This window comes from Lepisma saccharinum, chromosome 23, assembly GCF_977018435.1.
Source record: "Lepisma saccharinum chromosome 23, izLepSacc3.1, whole genome shotgun sequence".
NCBI classification, from domain to species: domain Eukaryota; kingdom Metazoa; phylum Arthropoda; class Insecta; order Zygentoma; family Lepismatidae; genus Lepisma; species Lepisma saccharinum.
The window spans coordinates 14001881-14023379 of record NC_139251.1 but is presented as its reverse complement, the minus strand read 5'-3'; the positions used below and the strand labels follow the sequence as shown (position 1 = coordinate 14023379).

Genomic DNA, 21499 nt, shown 5'->3' with positions numbered 1-21499 from the left:
ATGATGAAATTGATGAATGGACATTCACAAAGAACCAAGCCCGAGCGGGATTCGAACCCAGGACCCTTGGAGTTGCAGCATGATGTGCTAACCACTAGGCCACAGGGTCCGGTGAAAGTGATTAACAGCAAGCATAACTGTTTACCGTAACCTGACTTCCATGAATGCAAAGTAAAAACTGGTACAGTATTATGCAAAAAAACTTATACAGCGTAAGTCAAAATGATGTTCCCGATTTCGTTCATTTCTTGTACGAAAGGTAATGAGCTTTTCTTGCATATGCAATTCTTTATGGAATATAATCTCAATAAGTTTTCTTTTTCTTTCTATTGCAGACTCGTAGTTGCACTGTCGGCCACCAAGAGGCAGTTTAGTCACAGTGAGGAAAATGGCTACCACTGGACAGCAGAAAGCGTTCTGTATTCTCGACTTTCATACCAATAAGTCTGTCGTGCTTGTTCAGCAGCATATCCGAAAAAGATTTGGGGTTGAACCACCTTCTGACAAGTCAATTAGAAAATGGTACGCGACATTTGAAGAAACTGGTTGCACCTGTAAGGGAAAATCGACTGGCCGACATGGACCCTGACATGCTAGGAAGAGTGTGGCAGGAACTTGATTATAGACTAGATGTGTGTCGTGTACCACGTGGATCGCACATAGAAAATTTATAATATGCCAAGAAAAACTTTTGAGGTTTTCAATCTGTGTGTGTGTGTGTGTGTGTGTGTAAACTCAGTCATTTACGTCTCATTACAATGAAATAAATAGACATTGAAATCGGGAACATCATTTTGACTTACACTGTATTCTATGGAGTAAATATCTGGATACATAAATACTAACATAACACTAAACTGAACTGTCCTTCACAGAGGTGCACATGGAGTTTGTGTTATTGCTGCTCAGCAACCAACCAACTATGTTCCATGCAATATTACAGCATAATGTGAGTAGCCTAAACAAAGCATGCACTCCTGTAACTGATTGAAAACCAAAGAGCAAAAAACTGTTAATAAAAAACTGTTAATAATTCTTGCATATATAAAAAAATGCTTTCCTACAATACATTTTATGTTGTGATTGAAGATGGAACATAAAACACAAAAATAAGATAATAAAATCTCAATACAGAGAGTTAATTTTCGAGTAAGTCATGCTCAATCTCTCAAAATGTTTGCAAAAACAGGCAATTGTTGGTTTTCAGCAACCAATAACAATGAAATTATTACCCCTCAGCCACCCAAAGCATGAAAATCTGACACTATCAGGTCCAAAGGACTGGTAGATTTGACTTGGAATGTTTCGTGATGCAGGAAAAAGTAATATCTGGAAATATAAAACTGTGGTTCACTGTATAATCCAGGAATCTTCAGATGTGAGATTGTGATTCTATTACTCAAGGCAGAATGGTAGCATATCAAGAACGAACTGTTATTAATTTCTTGTAAGTACTAATGGCCATACTAATATAATTTACTCCCAGGTTAAAACTGTCTATCTACCATCTCTTTTCACTGTCACGCATAAAAAAAATGATAGCAAAGATTTCTATATTTCCTACAGATTCCAATACGCCTATTGGTTTATTTTATTATCAGGGTTCCCACACAAACTCAAAATGTATTTTCCCTGAGGTTTAACTGAGCTTTTCAGAATTTTCAATTTTTTTTCAGAGTACTCAACACACAATGCAATAATATTTAAAATTTATTTTCCAATATACTACATTTCCCCTCGTAGTCATACCAGCCTTACTTTTATAAAAAAATATTACTAGATTTGATTTTTGTTATTTAGCGTTGCTTTTCTGCCACTTTTGGCTAATCACAACAATGACGGGTGATAATTTGACAAAATTGACGAAGACACATTCACAAAGAACACCCATGTCCAGGCCAGGATTCAAACCTGGGACCTCTGGATATTATTATTAGAGATAATTTTACTTTATTGGTATCAGTGTATCAGTAATACTATCGATAGTTTTGCCAATCTGATATATTTATAAGTAGTCTGTAATTTAGTGTAATATCGTGCCACTTTGTTATTCTTATCATACAATTCTTATGTCATGGTTTTGTAAAGTAAATGTCTAAATACACAGTTCCTTATTAACCCTAGACCACGAATCTATCATAATTCTTACGAGTTCAATTGTCACAACTTGCTGTTTTGAACCAAGCATGTTTTTGTGCTTGCCTCCTTCCATGTAACTTCCTACCTTCCTTAGAGAGAGTCTATGCTGAGCTACCGTCCTGGTGGGTGACACTTGTTGTTCAATGTGCGTGTGTGGGGGGGGCATCATAAATTTTATGAGGGGTTAACGACTAATGTATATTTTTTACTTGTCCGATCTATGGGGATTTGTTAGTGCTGTGAATCCAGATGCCAGGCTAATGAGTAGGGACATTGAATTTTCGCGATGCGCGAAATGTGAAAAAAAGATGCAATTTTGAACATTTTGTACGTAACTACACCCCCAATGATGAAATATGCACGAGTTTTATTCACGAAGTAATGCGAAATGTGTGCTTTTCCACGAAATGAACGCTTTTTCACAAAATAACCATGAAATATCATCAAATTAAGTAGAAAACAAGCAAAAACCGGCAATCGAGGTTGTGCACGCAAACTGTCGATTTGTAATGAAACGTTTGCCTAAAGTTTCCTACCACTTGCAGCTGAAGAATGTTTTATCTTCAATCACATCACATATGGCCTCTAAATAATAAGTCTTGTCTAGCAAGAAAAGTAAACTATCCTTGCCCCACCCAATCGCTGCTTCTGGCAATTACAGTTGAAATATAAGTACTTGTGTATGTGTACAGTATATAAAAATGAAGTAGTTTATCAATTTATAGCACTTTTGTATGTTGTTTCCTCTCATGACGAAAAAGTGTGTGCCAATTTTTTTTTTCCCACCGCTGGTATATACCGCTGATCTAATATTTTATTTACCACTCTCCTCAGTTTTTATTTACCATAAATTTGTCTCCCTACTAATGAGGCTCTGGCAGCAGAACACTCAGACAATAAAATCCTCTGTTGTGATTTATTTTGTGTAGAGTTCATATGTGTTTGTGATTGTCCATTAAATCATCTCATCACTATTCATCTCTGTCATCGCGATTAATCGCATGTGTAAGAAAAAATAAGTCAATGAATCAATAATGGTTGGTGAGCAATACAAGGAAAATAAAGACTTATAAAAATTGTAAATAAAAATATAAAAGTAAATGAGAAACTAACGAAACTACATTTTTAGACTCGCAATATGTTCAGCTTTGAAATTTATGAGGGTTTACGGAACATGTTCCTCCCAGTAAGTGTTAGTGTTCTAGGTTTAAAGACAAAACCCCTTGATTCACTTCGTCACAAGTAGTAATTGAGGAGGTGAAAGAACCAGTTGATTTTTGTTTTCTGAAGAAATCAGTTCACTTTCTGATACTAATAATAAAATTAATTCAATAATAAAATGGCAATGTGTGAATACAATTTAAGAACTAAAGTTGAAGATATTTGTGGGGAAACGGTTCTGAATGTTTAATGATTTCTTGAAACTTTTATAGGAATATTTGGAAGTACTTCAGAATACTGGAAATGGTTGTGGGAGTAAGTTTCAAAGCCAATTAGCACAGTTAAGAATTCCACTAAGTAGTATTTACCAGAGAAATTATGATTTGAAAAGTAGCTTACACAAACATGGGCACTTTGCATTGAGCAGCCACTCTTGGTGTCCGGTTGTCTCAGACATGCAGTTTTAGAGGATTTCATGCAAGACTTGAAGGGGGTTTTGCACTTGGGACCAGATTTGTTATGTGATCAGGTGTTGGAAGCCAAGAGACCTAAACCTAATCTGCCTAACACCGAAAGCATTTAGTAATGTAATACTTCTTCGCACCCCATGCATGTTAATTGGATGACAGCAGCAGCCCATACCCAAGACAAGAGTAAACGAACAGCTGCTTACAAGCAAAAAATCATATACGAGTGTGGAAGGGAAAAACCGTTGTCAAGATGCAGTAAGTTATCACTAAAGCTCTGAAGTAAGTGTTATTAGATACAAATAGAATTCAAACCATGTTAAAAAAAATGCCCGTGTACTATGACTAATTCTCAATTAAACAATTGGAACTTGGATATAAATATTTTAACACTTTTGAGAAACGGAAGTTTACAAATGGACACAATACTGTCATCTGTACTGTAAAATAAACATATATCTAAAGCCTATATCTTCAAAGTAGCTTGTGTAAAACAAATTACTGAAGTTGTAACTATTTGTGTCTATTGTAATTTTATTATCAACAGGCAGGAGCATATCTAGTCCTTCAGATGTATTTCATAGGGATACTTTGATCAATTACATGATTTTCCCTGAGATTTCCTGAGTATTTTATATTTTTGGAATTCCGTGAGATATCCAGGTTTTCCCGGTGTGGGGAACCTTGATTATGTCATGATATCCTACCCAATAAGCCACTCCAAGTGCATGTACAGGTACAGCTATGAGAAAATTGTTCTTATTAGAGAATCATTACGTCATCCACTAAAATTAGTAAATTTATATAGGAGTTTCAGCATTTCTTTAATGAAAATTATGGTATCTTTCATATCATATGAAATCTCATAAAGAGAGCTTTCACTCGAGACAATTTCCAGAGTGCATCTTGCTCGTTCTACAGCCAAATTTGAACCTTGAAAATAAGTGCTTAGTGGAGTGCTTATGCTGCTTTGTGCATCAAACACAAAAAATAAAGTAGAAATTGCAGATATCATAATTAACCACAAAAGTTTTGATTCAATTTATGAATAACGATGATCATAAAAATGCTTTTACTAACTCTCGAAGCGCAGGATTTATGTTGGTTGCAAGCAATTATGATTCAAGAAACCATTCCTCATTTGACAAGATCAAACTTACATGCATATTTTCAGTTTTACGGAAACCCAAAATGTGTGTAATATTCATTTGTCATTTTTGAAAAGTGTGAGGTTTATTTTCCTAACATGTCTTGTTACGGAATTATGAGAAATGAACTGCAAAATAGGAAATACACTCTTAAACATGAAATTTTGAGGTGTTTTTACAAACAAAACACTTTCTGAAGTCTGAATTATCATGTTATCACAGAAATTTGATTGATTCTGCTGTACAAATATGAGAAGCAAAAATGCACTCCTTTACACATGACTAAACTTCATACTCTAACTACATAAACATATTATTACAAAGGAAATGTATATTTTGTGTACTAAGTATACTTTGTATATCAAATTAAGGATTGTATTCATCATTTTAACACAAAAATGCCATTTTACAGCATGTTCCATTGAAACCTCCCACATTTCAATTCGGTTATGAAACATAATGGAATGCGAGTGGTACTAGACGAAAGAGAAACTCAAAAGAATTTTATTGCATGACCTCGAAGTTCACCCTTCTCTCACTATGCAGCACCACAATCGCATAAAGCACAATGGCAAGTCCACAGCAGCATGCACAATCTGTATTCTGGTATGCAAGTTTTTGGCAACTGGAAGTGTTAATAAACAATTCGGAGGTTCTTGTCGACATGTTTCGGAGGAGAAGGTGGAAGAAATTCGAGCGGGATTTCAGAGAAGGCCGCATAAATCACTTTGCCAATATTCTCTCTGGAAATTTCTTTGCACTGTAATGATTGATTTGGACTCTGCATACCAGAATACAGATTGTGTGCACTGCTGCGAATTTGTGATTGTGCTATATGCAATTGTGGCACTGCATAGTGAGAGAACTGTGAACTTCAAGGTCATGCAATAAAATTCTTTGAGTTTCTTTCATCTAGTAAAAAAAATGGAGGGGAAGAGGAGGCAAAGCACCCGACCTCGTGCTCTACGAGGAAACATCATTCAAGTATTGCAGCACACGCGGACCGTGGCTATACACAGTTTTAAAGTTTTAACATTCCAAGGAGCAGTTTCTAATTGGGAAAACGGCATGGTAGTTTGGCATGCACCTGCAATGGGATTTAGATTTTTATTGTTTTTTAACCATACACCTTTTACCAATCCTATATCCTGAACCTATGGAGAGTTCAACGGTTGCTTCCCGAAACGTCGCAGGAGTTACCTCGCACTCGCAAAACGTAAGTTAATATTATATATATATTAAACTTGTGAGTAATTCGCACAACCTTCATCATGAATTAATAGTACCACTCGCATTCCATTATGTTTCATAACCTATTAGCAATAATAAATTGAAATGTGGGAGGTTTGAACGGACCACGCTGTATATTCTACTTTTGATTCTGAAATGTGCCCAGGTTTTGTTCGAAATCTTGATATTTTATTCATCCTAAACATGTGACACTAGCAATTAGTTTATCAACCTCAAAATTGGATATTTTACATTCTACTATGGTTCACTAGATGTTGCTGATAGTGGAGTAGAATTTATTTTAAAATTGTGTTGATGAATAACGTGCAACCATATCATGCGAGACCATTATTCTACTCGATACACACCGTGCATGCACACAGAACTTTAGTGACATGTAAATCTTCACGTGCAGACAAACAAGCAATAGTGAATTGCAAGGAAGTATCAATTAAAACATGATACCTGTGGCTGGTTTTGCTTGAAATGCTCCAAATCCACTTTGTGCAATGCTCTGTCCCATTCCAGCACTGAAAGAACCACCTGGGGAGGAAGGTGCACCACCTCCAAATGCACCACCTGTGGTTTCAAAAGAGATGCTCTTGATGACTTTATGTCAGGGGTGTAATGGTATGAATTTTTTACCGAAACAATTAGATTTTGTTTAAATGTGCATCCTTAACTTAATACACATGGACAAGTTCCCTACCATGTATACATGCTTTACATATTCTGTGAATTAAAACAATAAAATTTCTTATGAATAATTAAAATGTAAATATGTATCTAAGGACTAAAAATGTTCATGTCTATGGCACCGAACCTGAGTTGAGGACAAGGAATGAGAAGAAACACAAGAGTAGCCTAACTGTACTTACGTGCTGACCCTCGTTTGCCTGCAATAAGGATATAAGGTGGCAGACAGATTAATGGAACACTTGAAAAGGTTATACAGTACACTCTTAATATGGGACAGGACCACCTTTAGCCTTAAGAACAGCTTGGATTCTTTATGCAATCAAGTCGTGAAAGCCCTGAATAGTCTCCAGTGGAATATTGTACCATTTTTCTAGAAGCACATGCAGTTGCTGCAGAGATGCGAGTGGAGGAAATATGCATCGTATTCAATCCTCTAAAATCGACCACAGTGGCTCAATAAAGTTGAGGGCCAGTGATTGCGCTGGCCGGAAAAGGTGTTGAAGTTCATCTTCACGTTCCATAAACCCAAACAGAACAGCTCTGGCAGTGTGAATAGGAGCATTGTCATCTTCAAAGATTGCATCCTTGTTGGAGAACAAAAGCCATAGGATGCACCTGGCCACTTATTGCTGGCCATAATTTTAGCTTGCAGATGAATGATCGGGTCAACAGAATACCAGGAGATTGCTGCCCAAACCATCACAGTTCCACCATGTCTGAAAGTAAGATGTACGCAGTACTGGAAGTATGCCCCTTTAGGCTTTCACCAGACATTCACATACTCCATTGCCGGAAACAAGAAGAAAGATGACTCATCTGACCATATTTTACTTTTTCCAATCACTACAGGTCCATGTTTTGTAATCATGGCACCACTTTTTTCGTGCACTGGAATTGGTGAGGGTAATCGAAGGTTTAGGAATAATTTATGAAGCTCCCGTTGGACTGTTTTTGTAGAAACAGGATCTGCCAGATGGAGTTCTGTTGTCACTTTTGTCGCTGTAGTTCTACGGTTCTTTGTGACAATCCTCTTTAATGCTTGGTGATTCCTGTCACCTATGGTTGGTTTTTGTTGACTATTTCTCTTCACTGATGTCTTGCCATGATTTATGTATGCTGCCATAACCTTCGACACTGTCCTCCTTGCTATATCAAATAAAGTGTCAGTCTTCGTTACTGATGCACCAGCTAAATGCGCTCCAACAATCTACCCTCTTTGGAAATTTGATAGGTCTCCCATTTTGTAGCTTTACCTTGGAAATGTTGTACACTGCACTGATTCAGGCACTACATGCAATGAGCAAACATGGTGGTAACAAATGTCCATCGCAATGCATCGCGGTTCAGTGCTGCCAACTCAGAACAAATTACCCTTCTCTTAGCAGTGTTCTTTCCATTAATCTGTCCACCTCCTATATGTCTGCGGCAACTGTGAGTCCATGATGAACGATCACACACATACAGAATAAAATTCTGTTTTTGAGGGCTTGAGGCATGAAATCATGACCCCAATGAGCAAATCTCATTTAGAGAAAATGATTACCTGCATGTTCTGTACATGCTGAGAAAGTTTGCCACTGGTATGTGACAATCACTGTATGTAATATAATATGCAACCTTTGCCATGAAGATTATGATGTGAATATTTGTGTATAAATATAATTTATAATTTTATGGCCGGACACTCCTTTAACCAGGGGTATTTATAATTTTATGTCCGCACACTTCTTCAACCAGGGGTATTTATAATTTTATGTCCAGACACTCCTTTAACCAGGGATATTTATAATCTTATGTCCGGACACTCCTTTAACCAGGGGTATTTATAATCTTATGTCCGGACACTCCTTTAACCAAGGGTATCACATGCTAGCTATGTGTAGGGAGTCGGTGTTCAGCTGATATTGAATAGTTTTGTTAACATAGTGTGAAAACAAAATAAAGTGTGCTATACTAGCATAGCACAGAAAATACATACTTGATATATGAAGAGGTGAGTGGGGGTTTAGTAGTTCCCCTCTTTCGAAGGAAGTGTTCGCCACTGTGCATAGAAGTGTGTAATTAAGAATTCTAGATATATTCTAATGTATGAAAACGTTTGACCTCATATCGTATGAGCATATTTTATGAAATGTTCTTATTGTTATTTTTATAGTCAAAATTATTTTAATTATATTATAATCGCTGCCTAAATATCTGTTGTTGTTATTTGCATCTTTAATGTTAGGATTTAGATGCCGTAGTTTGGAAGAACAGGCAATGATAAGATTTCTTTCCAAATTAGAAATTAGTTCTCTTTTTCCACTATGAATCTGACAACAGGAACAAAACTAAATTCATTTTCTTTAGAAAGAAATTAATTTAAGTGATAGAGGTGAAAAATTAGCTGAAGCAGACAGATTGTTTCTGTTTCACATTTGAAATCTAAGTTGTGTTGTTTCGAATAAAACAAAAGGCTGTACAGTTGAACCTTGACTTTATATTTATGAAGGGCTTGTAGTTAAATAACATGTTGATATGAACCTCACGGCTCATATGCATGTGCCATTAATTTTTCGCAATTACTTTATATTATTATTACTATTATTATTATTATTTTGTATTTGTGAATCTTCTCTGTTTCAATAATTTTAATATACTAATTGAATAAGAAAGATTGTTACTGGGCTCATAATCCGCTTATATTTTCTATACTGTTAATAATAAGTGTAAACAAGGCCTAAAGTAATAATTCATGTTAATTTTCTAACCGAATAACAAATTAGAAATATTAATCTGTGTTCTTTCTTTGTATTGACATAGATCTCGTTTAACAACAATGAGAAGATCAAATCTGTTCTCTTTTTCTAAGAATTCAGATCTTCAAATTTTGTTTTGGCCTTCTTCACAATTTATTCAACATCAATTTATTTGGACAAGGAAACAAACTTAGACATGTAGTGCAATGTCTTTCGTTTTAATAGAGAATGTCGTCATTGGCATGTATCTTTATGCTTAGCTCAGCCTACTAACGTTTTTCAATCCCAAGAAACCAGTAGAGTTCGTAATTTCACAACTGCATAAATCTTGCCCATATTGAAATCTATTCATGACACATTTTGTTGCAATACTGTAGGAAGGGGCACGTACATAAGTTTTTGTTTGCTACTGAATGGTAGACCCTAAGCTTCGTCTTCCGGGACAAAAGCGACAGGGTTCTCTTCCCTGGTACGGCTTCCTCCTGGCGACACACACACATGTAGCTACTTCTGCACATATATTTGGATTTTTCCATGAAGACATGCAGCAAATTAGGATTCTGGGTTCATCGAATCTAATATTCACAAACAGGGGATTCTGTATTTTAAATTAAGGACATTTATGGATTGTAAATTGTAACTGAGTGTAATATAAGCTTTTGTATGTATGGAAATAAACCATTTTCTGGAAAAGAATGAATGTAAAAAGAAAAGTCCAAGTAACCTCCCAGATGATGCAGTTACAAATAAATAAATGAAACATGCTTCACCAACATCTCCCTGAAGGTCTCAATAGTTTATTCACCGCCCGTACCTGAGAGGGGCCAGAGTATCCCATTTAGCCATCTGAGTTTTAGCCGAGGTGGAATTAGAACATTAATGTATTGGAAGTCAAAGGCAGGCTGGAATTATCAAAATTGGCAGCTGAGTGTGTTATTAAAGGAATATAGTGAATAGTGAAATAATAATAATAATATATTTACGTAGATGAACTGCATCTACAAAGCTAAGGTCAACCCTCATGTATGAATAAGCGTGTGTAACGGCCATAATAAGACTCGCAGGTAAGCCGAGCAGAGACGCGCTCACTGTGAAAGAGGTAGCATCGAGACTTTGTCGCATCCATTCAGCAGCTGCTGTGCGACCGAAGCGGTTGTGCATTTTCGCCTGTGCCTTTGTGTATTTGTTGTGTGTGAGTAAGTGCACGTTCAGGTCAATGTAATGTGTGAAAATGTAGCACGTGAAAGAATGTTGCAACATGTTGCTTCATTAGGACTAGAAAGATAAATTCATGATGGATGCGGTAAACCCAGTTTAAGAATTACTAACGTAAAATTTTGCATTTCCGCGTTGCACAATTTAATGGATATTTCAGATTCAGATACATTCTGTCTTCATTCAGTAAGGGTATGGCATCTGGAGAGGAGATAGTACCGCATCACTGCTTTTTTTATTCTCCGCTCCAGATGCAGTACCCTTAGTGAATGAAAACAGTGTGTCTTTGAAATTAATCGGAAATATCCATTAAATTCTGCAACGTGGAAATACAAATTTCACGTAAGTAGAAAGGTAAAGTTTATAATGCAAAAAAAATTAAACTGAGGGTTCCACTGTATTTTGTATTCATATAATTTTTATGGTTTACACATTAACTTGCAATTTGCTTATGCTTGTTTAAAAATTCAGCAAAGAGGCCTATTTTTATGTTCATATTATTAAAATTAGTACACTGGAACCCTAATTTTATGTTCACAGATTTCATAATTTTCCATATTATACATTCAATCTTGATGGTCCCAATAGAGCAAACTGCTACAAAATTTTGCCCTCATTTTTTTTTTCAGCTTGGCTCCCTGAAAAAAATTAAAATCAAGGTTCCAATGCTTGGGTGTTCGACAATTCTTAGCAGTGGCGGTGATTGTGTTCCAAAACCAGGTGTGTGGGAGGGGGGGGGGACAAAGTCAGTATATTTCCCTTTATATATAAAATTTAGCATAGTGCAGGGGCAAAATTAGCAGAAAGTGGGGGGACTGCCACCCTTGCCCCCCCTTAATCGCCACCACTGACCCTTGGTGACAATTTTTGCCACCATATTTAAATCAAAATTGGTAAAAGTTAAAAGTTCCCCATTCATATAGCACCGTGCCATGAAGGCACATTTAGGGGATGTGGGAGTAGGGCCCCACATATTCTTGATTTTTGGCCATTTGAAAAAGGATGCAATCAGCACCATACTCCAACCACCTTTATCCCCCAGGTTTTACCCAGACAACCATTGATGTGTGGCTGGGTGAACCCCGAGCTGCTTCAAGCAGGGACAAGGCTGGAAAAATCCAACCTTAGATCATCCACGGTGGGAATCAAACTCGGGTCTCCCACGTGGCAATAAGATGCGGTCCGGACTAGACCACCACGGCTCCAAGTCAAAAGTGAATTTTAATATAATAATGCTCATCTATATGAAGTAACATTTACAGTTATTCAAATTTATTATTTAGTTTAATTGTACTTGAACGGTGCGCTGTAAAACTAGTTTCGTCAGGTTTTGTAGTTCCGGTCTTGGCAACGAGTCTCTTTACATCCGTTTCTGATTCACATTAATAAAGAAAATGCTCAACATACTAGGGCTTAATATCAGCCAAAACATTCTCTTCATTTTCTAGGCTTCAGTAATTCCCAATTATGTCAATATAAACTGGTATCCAAACTTCACTGAAAATTTACCTTAGGCTTATCTTCAAAAATTATATTTTATTTCACTTAAGTAGTACTCACCTGCTGACTGGAAAGGATTGCTAGAGGAACTTCCACCAAATATACCAGTCTGAGAAAGGGCAGTACCAGTTCCAGATGAACTGTAAATGAAGAGCAAATGTTAAGGAGAAAAGTGTAACAATTCAAAACTAAGAACAATAAAAGTACATTTTCGATTTCTATGTAAAAAAGCAATGTAAGCTACGAGATTATGTATGTGTATGTCATTACTTGCAAATGTTTTGCACTGTTTATACAGAGTGATCCATTGAAGTGTAAACCATCGCATCAGAGTTTGCGCTTTAGGTAAGCAATGGGCTCACGACTGTATGTTGGCACTGTAGACTGTCCATGAATCATGCACACAAGTTTCGGTAACTAGTATAAAGAGTGATTTATTTACGACATGGAACGTTTACAAGCGGGAATCTTGTTTCAAATAGCCTTTGAACTTCACATGCAAATTGAGTGAATCATACATAAATATATGCTGTGCAGTAGAAAACATTTGCTGAGACATAACACACTTTGCAGTTGAATACTAGAAAAACACACCAGGTAACAAGCACCAAAATTACTTCATAGTAGCCAGACTAATAAACAGGCCACACAATACAAAACAAGGACCATTACCAATTTACAGTCTCCTGTCTGCCTTCAGGACCTTCGTAAAAACCTGTTTCTAACCCCTTCGCCAGCTTATATATATCAAAAATGTGTGCACATCGAAGGTGACTAGTTTGAACACCTCCTTTTATAAATCTGTTAAGTAAATCACTTTTTAAAATAATTACGGAAACTATTGTGCGCTTGCTTCATTGATGCCGACAAACAGACGCAAGTGCCTCATTTGCCGATAGTGGAAACACTGATGCGGTGGTGTACACTTCAATGGATCGTTCTGTACATGATGAATGTACAGAGCTAGTAATGTATAGCTTAATATTTACTCATTACTCACTAGTAATGCATAGCTTAATATTTTTTTGTGTGAATTTTTTCTGTTGTAACTATGGGTTTACATCAACAATGACCTCGTTTGTGTTGAAAATGAGAAATCACAGGATTGTTAACAAAATTCAATATTCAACAGATTTTTCAGCCGAAATTTTAAATGTTTGCAACTACATTTTCTTTACTTAGAGATTTGTTGTAATTGATTTTGTTGTTGGTGTTCTGTCTGCTAACGAAGTTTCTGGGGTTGAGGCATTGGTGTTCCATTGAGAGTGTTTCTTTCCTCCTCTTTATCATCTTATCATCATTCATCCTCACTGCTGTGCTTAGTTGAAAAATATAAATATAGAATCTAAGTCTGAAGAATGTGTAGAGAGTAATCTCTAGGGGGTATGATATTTTATTTTTCACAAATACACAAAATGTGAAATAACACACTGTAATGTTAATTTTACATGTTTTGAAAGGTGTGAGGTGCATTTTCTGCCATATCTTGTCACGAAATGAACTGCAAAATGTGAAATAAACTCTTAAACACAAAACTTAAGGTTTATTTACTGACGGGACAGCCTGAATTATCCTGTAAGCTATGCCCATCACAGAAAATTTATTAAATATTTGAGAAGTAAAAATGGATTTCTTTACAAAAGAAAAAACTTAACACTCTGATCACCATATAAATGTGATATTAGAAGAGAAATGTTAATTTTGTGTAATAAGTATAGTTTTTAAATCAAATGTAGGTTTTAATTCACAATTTTAACACTGAAATGCCATTTTATATGCCACTTTTGATCCTTTATTCGCCATAAACATGTGGCTCTAGTAATCTCTAGAAATGTAAGCAAAATATGATTTTTTTTTGTGTTTTTAAAAACACAATCCTGACATCAAAAGGCTCTACATGAAATCCCCAAAGTGAAATCTTGGTATGAATTTAAAATTTAACTTGGCAGCCTGATCCCTACCTACCCACTATCCTTCAAACAATTAACCAGTAGTCAACAATAAACAGAGTACAAACCGGTACCATTAGAATTATACAAAATGTAATCAGAGGAGTGACAATTCTTATAACAGAAGAAACACGTCACCATTTTATATAAAAAACAAACCATCATAGATATACAGTGGAACTCCAATATTAGGTTACTGGATATTACATTTTACCACATTATACATTCAATCTCCATGGTCGCAACAGAACAAAATTATATGTTACATAAAATGTTATAAAATTTCCTCAAATTTTAATTTCTTCTGAAAAACGTAAAATCAAGATTCCACGGCATAATTTTGTAGGTAATGCTTGAAGTTCATTTGAGCAAAGTACAGATGCTCTAGAAGTGAGCCCTAGCATATGCAGTTTTAAACATACACTCAATATTTTGAAACTTTTCATGTAAATCGTAGATGGTCTTGTTGATGATGGTACTGCCTGAAAGTGACATAGTTTGTTTTGACTAATTGCAATACACGAAATGCATTTCCAAAGGGCTAGCGGACAACTTGTTTAATTGGCCACATGATGACAGCTGATGCAGACATCACGATCCACTGCAGTGTTGCAACAGGGTTCCCACATGAACTCCAAATGTATTTTCCTGGAGATTTATCAGATCCTCAATTTTTTTTCACAGATCTCAATACACAGTACTTCATTATTTTAAATTCATTTTACAATGGCCTGCATTTCCACTCATAGTTATACTATCCTTACATTCCACTGATTATTATAATTATTATTATTAGATGGGACAGGTTAATCTGTCAGTTCTCTGGGGGTGTTGGCCAATATAGGCATATCAGTGTATCAGTAATATTACGGATAATTTTACCATTTAAATATATTTATAAATAGCCTGTTATTCAGTGAAATATTCTGCCATTTTATTATTTTTATGAATAAATATATACAAGTAATTTGACGTGGTTTTGTAAAGTAAGTGTTTAAATTAGGGATGGGATCAATCAATTGGCACTCGATCGGCATCGGCCGATATAGGCATATTGGTGTATTGGTTTATCGGTAAAATTACAGATTATTTTACCAATCTAATATATTGATTGATATCTGATAATTTAGTGCAAAATTCTGCCATGCTGTTGTAATTTTTATGGATAATATCCTTCTAAAAAAGTAAATGTCTAATATACAACTTCTTTTGCATTTTAGTCACCTATTTATTAAGGAGGTCAATGAACCTTTCGGGTTCTTCAAGGACCATTTCTAATATTATATCGGATCTGTAGCATATCGGTTATAGGTATCGGTAAATTTTATATCGGTACTTTATCATCCTACTTTAAATACAAAATTTATTTTTCAGTCAAAACCCATTGCACTCACCTAGTAAATGTTCTTCAAAGAATATTTTGCAATTTTATATTGTTTCAGTATAATTTCAGTTATTCGTAACTGTTAATTTTGTATCAATAGTTTATGACTATTGGCAAAAATTTCATCAGTTCACTTTCGGAGATCAAGGACGAAAACTAATTAAAGAATAAAATTACATCTCTGTGAATATAATTAAGAATTGAAGTTACAGCTTCTTGTGGGATTTAAACACTTTTGCAACTTGTATTATGAGAGCCGCGATAGCTCAGTCGTTAGGTCATCTGACTACCATTTGAGAGATCCATGTTCAATACCCAGAAGGGAAGAACCGGTATGTTTTCCACCTGTTCAAGTGGCTCTGGCACCCACCCAGCATTGTATAAAGTGCTTACCTGGAGGAAACTCTGGGGGGTAAAGGCAGCCAGGGGGTGTGGTACTGATCACATCACCCCCACCTTCGGCTGTGATCAAGAAAGTGTGGGGCCCTAACTCCACACCCCCTATATGCCTTCATGGAGTGGTGTGAAGCACAAGGTAGCACTTTGCACACACTTTTATTACAGTGAATAAAATAAAATTTCTAACATAACAGAATTTTCCAAATTGACAAAAATCTGTAATGTAATAAAAATATATCACAAGCCTATATCTTGAATATGCAGTGATCTAGTCGGTATGGCATCTGACTGCCATGTGGGAGAACCAGGTTTGATGGTGGGTGATCTAAGTTGGAACTTTTCTAACAGCTACCAGCCCCAAATCAATGGGTACCTGGGTGGGAACAATGGAAATAAAGGCAGCCAAAGCATGGTGTTGATCACATCACCTCCAAAATGGCAGAGATCGAGAATGTGTGGGGCCCTACCACCACATCTCCTAAATGTGACTTCCTGGTATGGTGCTATGTGAACGGTGAACTTTACCTTTTACCTTGAAAGTTGCTTGTGTACAGCAAGTTACTGTAGTTGTAATTGTCAATAGGCAGAGTACATTCTAATCCTTCAGATGGACTTAATTGGGATTCATTGATTAGTTAGATTGACCACGATTTTTCTGTGAAAGTTTAATTTTTTTCAAATTCCGATATTTCCAGGTTTTCCAGGTGCATGAGAACTAGTGTTAGGCGATATGTCATCCAGACAATATATTGTGATATTGAAAAAATATTGTCCAGGCGATATAAACTAAATGATATATCGTGATGATATTTTGGTGATATATATCGTGTTGGCGATATATTGTCACAATATTTTAGCGATATATATCGTGTCAGCAATATATCTTCACTATACTTGGTGGCATATATTGTGGAGACGATATATCGCTGACATAACGATATGGAAAAATATCGTATCATATCGTCTGTGATGATATTTTCTTGACGATATATCGCCATATGAAATTTCCGATATCGTCCATCCCTAGTGAGAACCCTGTGCACACTTCCATCCATGCTCTACACTACTACACGTATCAGGTGTCTGTATGGTTAACACTTTTGACTTTCTACAAATTAGTGTGTATTTCTAACATATGTTGGTAACGGTTAACCTGGCAGTGATAAATAGAAATATGCCTAACTATGTGTAGCTTACCTTTGGGTTTGTCCAAAAATTGGAGCTGCCTGTTGAGTATTTCCTTGCCTTGGAGTTTGACCAAATGTAGATTTAGCACCAAATACTGATGAGCTCCCAAAGCTTGAGAATCCCGTCGTGCTTTGACCAAATGCACTCGATTGGCCGAATGTAGAAGGACTGCAAATGGGCTGACCAAAGAAGGAACTGGCACTGGTAGTTGCTGGTTGATTTGCCGATGAAACAGCAGATGTTTCCTCGGAAGCTGAACTGAATACCGAACTAGTAGATTTTGTCGGCTGGCCAAATATACTAGATGTACTTGATGAAACGGTGGATGTTGACTGACCACCAAAAATTGCACTAGCAGGCTTTGAAGCAGACTGGCCTCCAAAAACTGATGCCGTAGTGGTGGAAATATTCAGATTAAATGCAGGGGACGAGCCAGAGTCAAAAACACTTGTGGCTGACGTGGTTGTGGTGGGTTGTGTTGCAAAACTAAAAGCAGCAGTGGTCGTCGTTGCCGTTGGCTTAAACACTGTACTAGATGAGGTTGTCTCGAATGCAGGCTTGCTGAAACTGAATGATGGCGAAAATATGCTACCACTTGAAGTTGTCTGATTTTCACCGACTGTTGCTGTTGTCGTTGTTGTTGCAGTGGTGTTTGTTGTAGGCTGACCAAACATGTTTGCTACTGCTTGACCAAATATGGTGCTTGCAACTGTATTTGTTGAACTGCTTACTGTCACAGGAGACCCTGATACTTTAGGCATTTCTTGAGAGCTGGGGACCGTAAAGACACTTGAAATTGTAGGTAAAGTACTTGGTGCTGTCACTTCTGCCTTGCTCTGCTCACTTGCAGTTGTTGCTACTGTCTGTGGTCCACTAGCAGAGGTTGCTGCCATAGTCGTCAAAGGCGGGGGACTTGAAATAACAGGCTGAACTTTTTGAGGTGCACTGGCAACAACTGTGTTAATTGCTGAATCAGATTTTGTACCTCCAAACAAGAAACCACCAGCGCCCGACACAGGAACGGAAGGAGGGGAACCACTGATATTCAACGACGATGACATTTTCAAAAATGAAAATCCTTCAGCAGTGTCTTTAGTTGCAGGGGAAGTTGTTTTCGTCGTCATTACAGTTGTACTTTTGGGGGATGTATCCGAAGCCAGACCAGACACTATGTTGTTCAGTGACTTCAAGGGAGATCGCTGTTGCATGGTTGTAGATTCCTGATTTGATGTCAATCCACCAAAAAATGATCCACCGGACCCTTGACCAAGTTTAAAGGTGAAGGAGGCGAATGTATCCCCAGCTTTTTCCTCAGGCACCACCGGCGGTGTACTTGGTGGGGTTACATCTTCGTAAGTAGTTTCCAAAGTTACCTTACTGGCAGCAGGAGCAGCAGATTCTGTTGTTTTGGTTGATATTGCAAGCGGTTTGGAAGACGCAAACACAGAAGGTTTGTCACTCTTGAATTGTGGAGTGCCAAACGAAAAAGTGCTCATGTCAAACTTGGGTTTCTCCTGAGCTTTTGGTGGAGCAGAATCGGCAGGTGGTTTCAACGTAAGCGTAATTCCAGGAAAACCTTTGATTTGAAATTCTGATGGTTTTGTACTCTTTGGTTCAGATGGCACTGCAGCTTCAATTCTAGCAGTTGTTGTAACACTAGCCCCAGCGGTGGTTGTCGGGGCAGAAGGCATTCTGATTTGTTCCACCGGTGGTACAGTCGAAGGTGAAGCCGACACTACCTTTGGTGATTGGCTGAAGGTTTGCTTCGACTCTGGCGAAAGGACAAGGGTGGAAGGTTCGTTCAGAGTGAAGGAAGTGGGCATTTTAGCTGTTGGCACTGGCACTACAGGTACAGACTGACTGATGGGTTTTGCTACTGTAGATGTAGTGATAGGCCTTCCAGCAGATATCCCTCCTGGTTTCACAGCTGCAGCACTTAGAAGTGGCTTAGGAGTAGTTTCTGAATAGTAAAACTTTGAAGTTTTTGCATCGAGCTGCAACTTTGGTTTAATAGGTTTAATGTGGACAATCTGCCGCTCGCTAAGTAACTCACGCAGTTTTGCTTGTTTAGTTGATGAGAGTTTAGTAACAAGTCTTCTTGGTGGAAACACTGAGCGTCCCGTTGTCCCACTTGACAGTGATACATTCAACAGACTCTCTGCAAGCCTCGATAATTCAGCATCCCTGTGAAAATAAAGTTCTTTAACACAATACTCACTATGCCATTACTTATGATCAAGTACAAATTTAATAACGAAACAGTAAATAATAATTTAAAACAGAAAATAAAGACAGGATTGTGCACTAAAAACCTGAGCAATATATAAAATAAAATATACAAAATATTTTGCAGATACATTTTCAGAGTTAAATGTTGATTACATGCATTTTTCAGGGACTTGTGGCTGAAAAAAACTTCCACTGTGGGAATGTAAAAACTGGGAAAAGTTTACAGCATATGATCCTCATTAGGATTATATAAAGTGTTGTCGGATTAAAAATTATAGATACCCGAGTTTGGACTCCAATTAGAAAATAACCAGTAGACCTACATAAAAATGAGTTACATCAAAATTTGGCTTATTCGATTCTGGATTAATCTACGCACAGCGATGTCCGTTGAACCGTAGAAACTGCGAGTCCATGCATGTGGTGTTGCCAGTTCCATGTACATCTTTACTTCGTTGAATAAGAATCTGTATAAAATCAGTTTTGCAATGTGAATTAAGAATGATAGTGGATTTTAAAAAAACAGATGCAGAACTTAAAAAATAAAAAAAAACACCAACATTGTATTTGTAGGACAATCAAATACTAAGAAAAAGTTCATAGAAATTTTCAGTGAAAAATGTAGGCTCGACCAGGACTCAAACCCGGGTCTCTGGCATACCGTGCCATTGCTCCACCAAGTAACACTGGCAGAGACGATTCCATGCAGGTAAAACAGCGATAGTGAAGCATCAGGTGAGGCCAGACCGGCTCGGTAGCTCAGTGGTAGAGCAATGGCACGGTATGCCAGACACCTGGGTTCGAGTCCTGGTCGAGCCTGCATTTTTCGCTGAAAATTTCTACGTACTACATCTCCTGTGTGTGCCTAATCTTCAATTAAGAAAAAGTTGTTTAGAAAAAGTGTTAAGAATGGTTTCTTGACAAAAAAAAAATAATCTGAAAATTAGGAATTGTGTTTAGAACCTTTCTGCCTGCACCATACTAAAATTCGGTGGTCAGTTTCGCTACAACTACAGCTACTCTTCCAAAATGTAGCTTTGCTACAGCTACATTTATCTACAAGTAGCTCAATACGCTCCTCCTGTTCGCTACTCGCTACTGCTACTTTTGGGCTACTTCTGCATAAGAAAGTTAAAACAACCACATGGATATTCGAAAGACGGCCTTATTATACCCGGCCGGCCGAGGCACAGAGTTATTCGAATCCAGTCTCAATTAGCTTATCTACAATTAGCCAAAAGTGGCAAAAAGAGACTCTAGATAAGAGGATTACTAAAGAAATCATTCATCCTCATTGTCATGATTAGCGGGAAGTTACAGAAAAGTGATGTAAAAGTAGAAAAAAATACGTTAATTTGGAATAACTAAAGAAAATTGTCATTTCTGCAGAAAAGTCTCTCGTATGTACTTTTTTACAATATCATAAAATATATTGAGGAAACTGACGTGTATTTTAAAATTTGTGAACAAATATGACAAAAAGTGTATGTCTATCGTTCTTGTACCAATAATTTCTTGCTGGTGAGATCCTACAAACTGACAATGATCAATGCTGTTAACGTACTGAGCCATTCATTGCTGGCACTATTGCTTTGTCACTGTAGTGGAAAATGGATCGCTCGTTTTTACACTGCGAGTTGTGTTCTACACAGTAATTAATGACATTTTGCTGTCTCTTATACCATGGATATCCACAGGATTTGTTCCGCGGGGTGGCACAAACGAGGCATTTGTCTTCCAGAGGTGCCGCAAATGAGGCATGTTTCTCCCCAAAATAGCAATGTAGCTCAAAAATGCCGAATACATTAATATATGTCAGTTAGATATCTGGATATTTGTATTATTCAGATACTAATGAAATAAATTACGTGAATATCTATAATCTGCGATATCAAGAGATTTATAACCTACGTTATCCGTATTTACATGTAATATGTAGACTTTGTCTTTGTAAACCTCCTGAAAAAGTATGCGTTACTGTCAATTTTTTTTCAGTTTCCACATTCAAAATTTACCTCAGAATGCTGAGAAGAATGTAGCTGTAGCTAAATTT

The 21499-nt window shown here is 37.0% G+C and overlaps 1 protein-coding gene across 1 annotated transcript in view; it reads right to left on the bottom strand.

Annotated features, from left to right (window-relative positions):
- The window catches only part of Nup214 (nuclear pore complex protein Nup214), a 98654-nt gene that overhangs the window by 17692 nt on the left and 59463 nt on the right, over positions 1-21499 (bottom strand). Inside the window, exons 13-15 of the mRNA XM_083110206.1 lie at positions 17227-19401; positions 12358-12437; positions 6611-6724 (exon numbers count right to left, since the gene is read on the bottom strand). Of these exons, the coding sequence (XP_082966332.1) occupies positions 6611-6724; positions 12358-12437; positions 17227-19401 (2369 nt within the window). The remainder of the gene's footprint in view (positions 1-6610; positions 6725-12357; positions 12438-17226; positions 19402-21499) is intronic.